Source organism: Entelurus aequoreus, linkage group LG02, assembly GCF_033978785.1.
Source record: "Entelurus aequoreus isolate RoL-2023_Sb linkage group LG02, RoL_Eaeq_v1.1, whole genome shotgun sequence".
NCBI lineage: Eukaryota > Metazoa > Chordata > Actinopteri > Syngnathiformes > Syngnathidae > Entelurus > Entelurus aequoreus.
In genome coordinates this window covers 562,501-574,609 of record NC_084732.1, presented here as the reverse complement: position 1 = coordinate 574,609, position 12,109 = coordinate 562,501, and the positions used below count along the sequence as shown (strand labels likewise).

Below are 12,109 nucleotides of genomic sequence, written 5' to 3'. Positions count from 1 at the left end.
GAATCAGATGAAAAATGTGGGAATTGTGAAAGTTTGAAAAATGTCCCATTGATTTCAATGGGAATTTCAGAAAAAATTGGAAAATTCGGGAAAATGGTAAAAAAAACAAAACTTCAATGGTCTGAATGAGTTGAAATGGTTGGTGTTCAAATTTTGCAAATCAGTAGATAAATGTTGAAGTAGTATAACATGTTGATTTGAGAAATGGTATTACGGAATTCCTAGAATTTTGGGAAAATCTGGAATTTTTCCAGTTTAAAAAAATAATTAGTTTTTTGTCCTGATTAAGAGGAATGTTTTGACGGTCGAACGGTTGAAATGCGTTGAAAAATGTGGAAGGAGTAGTCGCCAGAAAAAAGGGTGGAAATAGGGGCTTTGGAAAACCAGGAATTCTGGAAAATCCTGGAATTTTTTTTAACTTGGAAAAATGGTAGTTTAAATGTCCAGGATGGTGGAATGTGTTGAAGGTGGAATGGTTGGAATCGGTTGAAAAATGTGGAAATAGTGGAAGTTTGAAAAATGACCAATTCATTTTGAATAGGGAAAAATGTGCTGGAACTCTGGGAAATCTGGGAATTTTTTGGGGAATTTGTCAAGGGGAAAGCCCGCGATTCCCGAATGGGCTGAACAGTTTTAATTGAGCATATCCTGGAATTTCGAGAAAACCAGGAATTTTTCTGGTTCCTTAACCAACTTGTTTTTTTCCTGAATATGAGCAGTGTTTCCACAGTGGAAGGTTTGAAATGGGTTGAAAAATGTGAAAGGTGTAGTCGAACTTAAGGGTGGCAATAGATTACCAAAAAAATTAGAATTCCTGGAAATGTGTTTAATGTGGAAGAATGGTAGTAAAAATTTCCAGGATGAGTTGAATGTGAAGGTGGAATGGTTTGAATGGGTTGAAGAATGTGGAAATTTGAAAAATGGCCAATTAATTTTGAATGGGGAAAATGCAAAAAAAATTTTAAAAGGAATTATGGGAAATCCAGAAATTTTTTTTTAATTGTTGAAGTAGAGCACACAATTCCTGAACAGGCTGAATATTTTGAAGTTGGAACAGTTTGAATCAGATGAAAAATGTGGGAATTGTGAAAGTTTGAAAAATGTCCCATTGATTTCAATGGGAATTTCAGAAAAAATTGGGAAATTTGTGAAACGCAATTTTTTTTCTTGAAAATGGTAAAAAACTTCAATGGTCTGAATGAGTTGAAATTGTTGGTGTTCAAATTTTGCAAATTGGTATATAAATGTTGAAGTAGTGACATGTTGATTTGAGAAATGGTATTACGGAATTCCTAGAATTTCGGGAAAATCGGGAATTTTTCCCGTTAAAAAAAAACATCGTTTTTTTGTCCTGATTGAGAGGAATGTTTTGACGGTAGAACGGTTGAAATGCGTTAAAAAAAAGGTGGAAGGAGCAGTCGCCAGAAAAAAGGGTGGAAACAGGGCTTTGGAAAACCAGGAATTCTGGAAAAATCCGGGAATTTTTTTGTACCTGGAAAAATGATAGTTTGAATGTCCAGGATGGTGGAATGTGTTGAAGGTGGAATGGTTTGATCGGTTGAAAATGTGGAAATGGTGGAAGTTTGAAAAATGGCCAATTAATTTTGAATGGGGAAAATGCAAAAAAAAAAAAAGAATTATGAGAAATCCTGAATTTTTTTTTTGAATTGTTGAAGTAGAGCACACAATTCCTGAACAGGCTGAATATTTTGAAGTTGGAACAGTTTGAATCAGATGAAAAATGTGGTAATTGTGAAAGTTTGAAAAATGTCCCATTGATTTCAATGGGAATTTCAGAAAAAAATGGGAAATTCGGGAAAAGCGAAACATTTTGGGAAAATAGTAAAAAAAAAACCTCAATGGTCTGAATGAGTTGGTGTTGAAATTTTGCAAATTGGTAGATAAATGTTGAAGTAGTAACATGTTGATTTGAGAAATGGTATTACGGAATTCCTAGAATTTCGGGAAAATCTGGAATTTTTCCAGTTAAAAAAACAACTTTGTTTTTTTGTCCTCTTTAAGAGGAATGTTTTGACGGTAGAACGGTTGAAATGTGTTGAAAAATGTGGAAGGAGTAGTCGCCAGAAAAAAGGGTGGAAATAGGGCTTTGGAAAACCAGGAATTCTGGAAAATCCTGGAATTTTTTTGATCTTGGAAAAATGTTATTTTTGGAATGTGTTGAAGGTGGAATGGTTTGAATCGGTTTGAAAAATGTGGAAATGGTGGAAGTTTGAAAAATGACCAATTAATTTTGAATGGGAAAAATGTCCCGGAAAACCTGGAAATCTGGGAATTTTTGGAATTTGTCAAGGGAAAACCCGTGATTCCCGTTATGGGCTAAACAGTTTTAATCGAGCAATTCCTGGAATTTCGAGAAAACCGGGAATTTTTCTAGTTAAATAAAACCAGCTTAGTTTTTTTGTCCTCTTTAAGAGGAATGTTTTGACGGTAGAACAGTTGAAATGCGTTAAAAAAAATGTGGAAGGAGTAGTCGCCAGAAAAAAGGGTGGAAACAGGGCTTTGGAAAACCAGGAATTCTGGAAAAATCCGGGAATTTTTTTTAACTTGGAAAATGTTTATTTTTGGAATGTGTTGAAGGTGGAATGGTTTGAATCGGTTGAAAAATGTATAAATGTCCCGGAAAACCTGGAACTCTGGGAAATCTGGGAATTTTTGGAATTTGTCAAGGGAAAACCCGTGATTCCCGTTATGGGCTAAACAGTTTTAATTGAGCAATTCCTGGAATTTCGAGAAAACCGGGAATTTTTCTAGTTAAAAAAAAACAGCTTCGTTTTTTTGTCCTCTTTAAGAGGAATGTTTTGACGGTAGAACAGTTGAAATGCGTTAAAAAAAAAGGTGGAAGGAGTCGTCGCCAGAAAAAAGGGTGGAAACAGGGCTTTGGAAAACCAGGAATTCTGGAAAAATCCGGGAATTTTTTTGAACTTGGAAAAATGATAGTTTGAATGTCCAGGATGGTGGAATGTTTTGAAGGTGGAATGGTTTGAATAGGTTAAAAATGTGGAAAATATTGGAAATTTGAAAAATGGTCAATTCATTTTGAATGGGAAAAATGTCCCGGAAAACCTGGAAATCTGGGAATTTGGGGAATTTTTCAAGGGAAAGCCTGCGATTCCCGAATAGGGTGACCAGTTTGAAGGATCTGGAGAAGAAGAAGTTGAATAAATCGATGGATTTTGGTGTATAATATTAGTATTAGAATTATTACAATTAACATTTCAGCTTTTTCCCCCCCCATTTTTTGTGCTGTTTGCTTGTTGCATCGTGTATTTAGCAGGTGCAAAAAGGATGCATGAATGCATTGTGTGCGTGTTGCAGGGAGAGGGACGAGGACGAGGGAATTCCCAGCGAGACGGAAGACGACCGGAGACAACTGGAGAACAAGAAGAAGGAGATGCGAGGTGAGCTGCGTGCTGGTCACGCAGGTAAAGAGCAGCGCAAGTATTGAGCGTGTCTTTTCAGACCTGCTGAGGCAGAAGGACTCCGAGATCCTGGGTCTGCTGGAGGAGAAGGCGCGGCTCTTCAAGGGCATGTGCGTGGGCTCCGGCACGTCCGAGGAGCCTTTCTTCAGGGCGCCCGGCGGCCCCGAGCCCCCCAGGGGGGCGTGCATCATGAAGGACGCCCTGCAGGAAGGTAAGCTTAAAATGCTGTCGATTCTGGTGGGATTTCTAAGGTGAATAAATGCAGCGAGATGTTCCTCTTATTACTTCCCGGGCCCGCTGCGCCTCTTTCTAAATGCAAATTGTTCTCACACTCCATTGTTCTTTAGGACACCACGCGATGAAGACTGTTTACTTTGTTTTTCTAACAACTTTCAACATGCAACTCTCTTAACCAGACTGGAATGGCTTTTAGGGCTGGGCCATACGGCTAAAAACTGTATCATGATATAAGTGCTGTTTATCCGTCGATACCAACAATTATTTGATATATTCGGTATTTACTTTTTTTTAATTTTGCAATAATTACCATATTTTCCAGACTATAAGGCGCACTTAAAATCACCTTTTTTTCCCTCTAAACTCAACAGTGCGCCTTATAATCCGGTGCGCCTAATGTACAGAATAATTCTGGTTTTGCTTACCGACCTCGAAGCAATTTTATTCGGTACATGGTGTAATAATAAGTGTGAGCAGTAGATGGCAGTCAAACATAAGAGATAGGTGTAGACTACAATATGACTCAAGTAAAGGTACATTTTGACCAAAGAACCACCATTACATGTTATGTAGACCACAAGGAAGTGTTTTCAATTTACAAAAAAATTATAATAATATGACTCCTTTCATGCGCCCTATAATCCAGTGCGCCTTATATATGAAAAAAAGAGCGAAAATAGACCATTAATCGGCAGTGCGCCTTATAGTCCGGTGCGCCTAATGTACGGAATAATTCTGGTTTTGCTTACCGACCTCGAAGCAATTTTATTCGGTACATGGTGTAATAATAAGTGTGAGTAGTAGATGGCAGTCAAACATAAGAGATACTAGGGACTGCAATATGACTCAAGTAAAAGTACATTTTGACCAAAGAACCACCATTACATGTTATGTAGACCACAAGGAAGTGTTTTCAATTTAGAAAAAAATAATAATAATATGACTCCTTTAATGCGCCTTATATATGAAAAAAGAGCGAAAATAGACCATTCATCGTCAGTGCGCCTTATAACATGGTGCGCCTAATGTACAGAATAGTTCTGGTTTTGCTAACCGACCTCGAAGCAATTTTATTCGGTACATGGTGTAATAATAAGTGTGACCAGTAGATGGCAGTCAAACATAAGAGATACGTGTAGACTGCAATATGACTCAAGTAAAAGTACATTTTGACCAAAGAACCACCATTACATGTTATGTAGACCACAAGGAAGTGTTTTCAATTTAGAAAAAAAATAATAATAATATGACTCCTTTCATGCGCCCTATAATCCGGTGCGCCTTATATATGAAAAAAAGAGCGAAAATAGACCATTCATCGGCAGTGCGCCTTATAGTCCGGTGCGCCTAATGTACGGAATAGTTCTGGTTTTGCTTACCGACCTCGAAGCAATTTTATTTGGTACATGGTGTAATGATAAGTGTGACCAGTAGATGGCAGTCAAACATAAGAGATATGTGTAGACTGCAATATGACTCAAGTAAAGGTACATTTGGACCAAAGAACCACCATTACATGTTATGTAGACCACAAGGAAGTGTTTTCAATTTAGGAAAAAATTATAATAATATGACTCCTTTCATGCGCCCTATAATCTGGTGCGCCTTATATATGAAAAAAGAGCGAAAATTGACCATTCATCGTCAGTGCGCCTTATAATCCGGTGCGCCTAATGTACAGAATAATTCTGGTTTTGCTTACCGACCTCGAAGCAAATTTTATTTGGTACATGGTGTAATGATGAGTGTGACCAGTAGATGGCAGTCAAACATAAGAGATACGTGTAGACTGCAGTATGACTCAAGTAAAAGTACATTTGGACCAAAGAACCACCATTACATGTTATGTAGACCACAAGGAAGCGTTTTCAATTTAGAAAAAAATAAATAATAATATGACTCCTTTCATGCGCCCTATAATCCGGTGCGCCTTATATATGAAAAAAGAGCGAAAATAGACCATTCATCGTCAGTGCGCCTTATAATCTGGTGCGCCTAATGTACAGAATAGTTCTGGTTTTGCTTACCGACCTCGAAGCAATTTTATTCGGTACATGGTGTAATGATAAGTGTGACCAGTAGATGGCAGTCAAACATAAGAGATACGTGTAGACTGCAATATGACTCAAGTAAAAGTACATTTTGACCAAAGAACCACCATTACATGTTATGTAGACCACAAGGAAGCGTTTTCAATTTAGAAAAAAATAAATAATAATATGACTCCTTTCATGCGCCCTATAATCCGGTGCGCCTTATATATGAAAAAAGAGCGAAAATAGACCATTCATCGTCAGTGCGCCTTATAATCCGGTGCGCCTAATGTACAGAATAATTCTGGTTTTGCTTACCGACCTCGAAGCAAATTTTATTTGGTACATGGTGTAATGATGAGTGTGACCAGTAGATGGCAGTCAAACATAAGAGATACGTGTAGACTGCAGTATGACTCAAGTAAAAGTACATTTGGACCAAAGAACCACCATTACATGTTATGTAGACCACAAGGAAGTGTTTTCAATTTAGAGAAAAAATTATAATAATATGACTCCTTTCATGCGCCCTATAATCTGGTGCGCCTTATATATGAAAAAAGAGCGAAAATAGACCATTAATCGGCAGTGCGCCTTATAGTCCGGTGCGCCTAATGTACAGAATAGTTCTGGTTTTGCTAACCGACCTCGAAGCAATTTTATTTGGTACATGGTGTAATGATAAGTGTGAGCAGTAGATGGCAGTCAAACATAAGAGATACGTGTAGACTGCAATATGACTCAAGTAAAAGTACATTTTGACCAAAGAACCACCATGACATGTTATGTAGACCACAAGGAAGTGTTTTCAATTTAGGAAAAAATTATAATAATATGACTCCTTTCATGCGCCCTATAATCTGGTGCGCCTTATATATGAAAAAAGAGCGAAAATAGACCATTCATTGGCAGTGCGCCTTATAGTCCGGTGCGACTAATGTACGGAATAATTCTGGTTTTGCTTACCGACCTCGAAACAATTTTATTCGGTACATGGTGTACTGCTAAGTGTGAGCAGTAGATGGCAGTCAAACATAAGAGATACGTGTAGACTGCAATATGACTCAAGTAAAAGTACATTTTGACCTAAGAATCACCATTACATGTTATGTAGACCACAAGGAAGTGTTTTCAATTTAGGAAAAAATTATAATAATATGACTCCTTTCATGCGCCCTATAATCCGGTGCGCCTTATATATGAAAAAAGAGCGAAAATAGACCATTCATCGGCAGTGCGCCTTATAATCCGGTGCGCCTAATGTACAGAATAGTTCTGGTTTTGCTTACCGACCTCGAAGCAATTTTATTTGGTACATGGTGTAATGATAAGTGTGAGCAGTAGATGGCAGTCAAACATAAGAGATATGTGTAGACTATAATATGACTCAAGTAAAGGTACATTTTGACCAAAGAACCACCATTACATGTTATGTAGACCACAAGGAAGTGTTTTCAATTTACAAAAAAATTATAATAATATGACTCCTTTCATGCGCCCTATAATCCGGTGCGCCTTATATCTGAAAAAAAGAGCGAAAATAGACCATTCATCGTCAGTGCGCCTTATAGTCCGGTGCGACTAATGTACGGAATAATTCTGGTTTTGCTTACCGACCTCGAAGCAATTTTATTTGGTACATGGTGTAATGATAAGTGTGACCAGTAGATGGCAGTCAAACATAAGAGATAGGTGTAGACTGCAATATGATAGCAATATGACTCAAGTAAAAGTACATTTTGACCAAAGAACCACCATTACATGTTATGTAGACCACAAGGAAGTGTTTTCAATTCAGAAAAAAAATTATAACAATATGACTCCTTTAATGCGCCTTATATATGAAAAAGAGCGACAATACTGTAGACCATTCATCGGCAGTGCGCCTTATAATCCGGTGCACCTAATGTACGGAATATTTCTGGTTTTGCTTACCGACCTCGAAGCAATTTTATTTGGTACATGGTGTAATGATGAGTGTGACCAGTAGATGGCAGTCAAACATAAGAGATACGTGTAGACTGCAATATGATGGCAATATGACTCAAGTAAAAGTACATTTTGACCACAGAACCACCATTACATGTTATGTAGACCACAAGGAAGTGTTTTACATTTACAAAAAAAATAATAATAATATGACTCCTTTAATGCGCCCTATAATCCGGTGCGCTTTATATATGAAAAAAAGAGCGAAAATAGACCATTCATCGGCAGTGCGCCTTATAACCCGGTACGCCCTATGGTCTGGAAAATATGGTAATATTTTTCATACAATATTTTTTATTTGTAAGTTTTAAAAAAAAAAACATGTTAAAACGGTGCAGTCTCGAGCTTCTACTGTATCAGCTTTTAAATGGACCTGAGGTGCTTGTTTTTCACTAGTGTTGCTCAATATCAATTTCCACATGTGAAGGTCTGCCCGTGACGCCTTCATTGCGTGCTTGTTTGCTCTCCCAGGTGATTTTCACATTTTCTGCTTCATTTCAGCAAATCACACTCTGGAAAACCATTTAAAAAAATAACAGCCAGTGTTATTTTGACTTCATTGGAGGAGAAAAATATGATATTTTCTGCTCTATTAAACAGTTTCGATATGTGAGTCGTTTGCTGTGCTCGTCCAGTATCTAAAAACACAAGCAATATTACTGCTTAGCATACATTGATAGCACTGATCAGCCCATTGTTAACAACAGTCAGTGTTTCCCATAAACTGCCAAGATACCTGTGGCGGTGGGGGCGTGGCTATGGGCGTGGTCACCATGACATCATCGAGTAATTTGCATAATTTACTACAATTATATGATTTTCTCTAAAAAGGCTCAAAAAATGTATACTTACTAATTAATAATAACAGTTTTGTTTTAAACGTCCATCCATCCATCCATTTTACAATATAATTACAACACTTTATGTACATATTTATATACAGATTTGAACAATAAGTTATTCACTGAAATATATTTATTAATTGTGGTTCTTACAAAAAATATATCTTATAAAATATAAAAGCTAAAATGTCTCTTAAAGCTCTGCCCCTTTAATTAGTGCATACTAAATAATTTAACTTTAGCCTACTACTACAACCATATTATTTACCAGCAACATAAAGTGAAACAGAGGCAGAGGTGTCCTGCCACAGTCAGTAACAAATAAACAGAAAACAGTAGTGGTCAAATACAAATAAGGCAACAAGAGAAGTATCCTACACTTCTCTTTTGTAAAGTAAATCTGAACAGCCTATATGGGCATCTACATCAACTATATGATTTGCCTGAGAAGCTGGACAGGACAAAAAAAATCATAAATTATTTATTATTATTATTTTTTTATTTGTGCCGGACATAATTCTTTCATGGCGGGCCGCCACAAATAAATGAATGTGTGGGAAACACTGACAGTACACAGGTAACATTTTAAAGCGCATACAGAGCTAGATAAATGTATTGGATGCTGACCTCTTATTATACTCCAAAAGCAACTAATGCCATCCTCTGGACCATATGGTCATTTACCGACAAGTTTATTGTTGAAAATTGCCAAAACAAAACCAATGTTGCGATCCAGAAAACATTTGAGACACAACCTCTCAGGGTCAAACACCGATGACATCTATTAGACAAGACAAGAAGCAAAGGAAATCAAACAGAGACAGGATTCAATTTAGCTCATGAGGAGAGCGCATAGACCTGTACCCTTGTACAGTGTTGTCCCAGGCTCTGATGAGGGAGTTCCACGCATCCTCTTTTATTTGGGCCTTTTCTGGTTACATAGCATTACATTACATTACGCAGCTGCTCCTAAGGGGAGGTGGTCATAAACGGCTCTTGCACTCGGTCATAAACAGTTCAAAGAAAAGGTGCCTGGAGCAAGTATATTGCAGAATAGAACCAATGTTGCAATCAAGAAAACACTTCAGACTCAACCAATGTTGTAACTGCTCTGCCTGCATTAACATCACTGATGAGTGTGCATTGTTAACAACAATACAAATGTAACACACTTGACTTTCACACCAACGTTTTAAAGCGCATACAGAGCTAGATAAATCTAATGGATTCTGACCACTTATTTTACTCCAAAAGCAACTAATGCCATCCTCTGAACCATGTGGTCATTTACCGACAAGTTTATTGTTGAACATTACCAAAACAAAACCAATGTTGCGATCCAGAAAACACTTGAGACACAACCTGTCAGGGTCAAACACTCATGACATCTATTAGACAAGACAAGAAGCAAAGGTAATCAAACAGAGACAGGATTCAATTTAGCTCATGAGGAGAGCGCGTAGACCTGTACCAGTGTCGTCCCAGGCTCTGACGAGGGAGTTCCACAACTCCTCTTTTATTTGGGCCTTTTCTGGTTACATAGCATTACATTACATTACGCAGCATCTCCTAAGGGGAGGTGGTCATAAACGGCTCTTGCACTCGGTCATAAACAGTTCAAAGAAAAGGTGCCTGGAGCGGTGTCAGGTCCTGCTTTGTAGCTCTCGGGTCAGGACAAGATCCTCCCGTGGCTGACAATTGTCCCCGTTTCGTCTGCGTGTTGTCATCTTATCTTCGTTGCGGTCGTTGAAGTCCTTGGCTGTTAGCGGGCTAAAACCAAGATAACATCTTCGGCTGAGGCCACCCCTCAGACAAGAAGTCTTTGTCCTTGCACAGATTAGAAAAGGCCAACTTGAGCACAATAGCTAAATAACTAAAGCAACGGACTTTAAGCATACTAAAGTTAGTGTGATAATATATTAGGGCTGCAACTAACGATTAATTTGATAATCGATTAATCTGCCGATTATTACTTTGATTAATCGATTAATAATCGGATAAAAGAGATAAACTACATTTCTATCCTGTCCAGTATTGTATTGAAAAAAAACAGCATACTGGCACCATACTTATTTTGATTATTGTTTCTCAGCTGTTTGTAAATGTTGCAGTTTATAAATAAAGGTTTAGTAAAAAAAAAAAATAATAATAATTTTTATTTTTATTTTAAATTTTTTTTTTTTTTTTTTTAAATAAAAAAAAAAAAAAAACTCTGCGCATGCGCATAGCATAGATCCAACGAATCGATGACTAAATTAATCGGCAACTATTTTAATAATCGATTTTAATCGATTTAATCGATTAGTTGTTGCAGCCCTATAATATATATATAATTATTCTAACATAGGGGTCACCAACGCGGTGCCCGCGGGCACCAGGTAGCCCGTAAGGACCAGATGAGTCGCCCGCTGGCCTGTTCTAAAAATAGCTCAAATAGCAGCACTTACCAGTGAGCTGACTCTATTTTTTAAATTGTATTTATTTACTAGCAAGCTGGTCTCGCTTTGCCCGACATTTTTAATTCTAAGAGAGACAAAACTCAAATAGAATTTGAAAATCCAAGAAAATATTTTAAAGACTTGGTCTTCACTTGTTTAAATAAATTCATTATTTTTTTTACTTTGCTTCTTATGACTTTCAGAAAGACAATTTTAGAGAAAAAATACAACCTAAAAAATTATTTTAGGATTTTTAAACACATATACCTTTTTACCTTTTAATTTCCTTCCTCTTCTTTCCTGACAATTTAAATCAATGTTCAAGTAAATTTATTTTTTTTATTGTAAAGAATAATAAATAAATGTTAATTTAATTCTTCATTTTAGCTTCTGTTTTTTCGACGAAGAATATTTGTGAAATATTTCTTCAAACTTATTATGATTAAAATTCAAAAAAATTATTCTGGCAAATCTAGAAAATCTGTAGAATCAAATTTAAATCGTATTTCAAAGTCTTTTGAATTTCTTTTAAAAATTTTGTTCTGGAAAATCTAGAAGAAATAATGATTTGTCTTTGTTAGAAATATAGCTGGGTCCAATTTGTTATATATTCTAACAAAGTGCAGATTGGATTTTAACCTATTTAAAACATGTAATCAAAATTCTAAAATTAATCTTAATCAGGAAAAATTACTAATGATGTTCCATAAATAATTGTTTTAATTTTTTCAAAAAGATTCAAATTAGCTAGTTTTTCTCTTATTTTTTCCGGTTGAATTTTACATTTTAAAGAGTCGAAATTGAAGATAAACTATGTTTCAAAATTTAATTGTCATTTTTTTTCGTGTTTTCTCCTCTTTTAAACCGTTCAATTAAGTGTAAATATCATTAATTATTAATAACATAGAGTTAAAGGTAAATTGAGAAAATTGGCTATTTCTGGCAATTTATTTAAGTGTGTATCAAACTGGTAGCCCTTCGCATTAATCAGTACCCAAGAAGTAGCTCTTGGTTTCAAAAAGGTTGGTGACACCTGCTCTAACACATCCGCACCATAACACAACATAAACACAACAGAACAAATACCCAGAACCCCTTGCAGCACTAACTCTTCCGAGACGCTACAATAT

General features: G+C 36.5%; 1 protein-coding gene across 4 annotated transcripts in view; it reads left to right on the top strand.

The window, feature by feature from the left end:
• Positions 1 to 12,109, top strand: part of LOC133665454 (A-kinase anchor protein 13-like) — a 364,315-nt gene that overhangs the window by 337,510 nt on the left and 14,696 nt on the right. For all 4 annotated transcript variants that reach the window (XM_062070780.1, XM_062070772.1, XM_062070757.1 and 1 more), the window contains exons 29-30: positions 3,337 to 3,419; positions 3,481 to 3,651. In XM_062070780.1, coding sequence (XP_061926764.1) covers positions 3,337 to 3,419; positions 3,481 to 3,651 — 254 coding nt within the window. The remainder of the gene's footprint in view (positions 1 to 3,336; positions 3,420 to 3,480; positions 3,652 to 12,109) is intronic.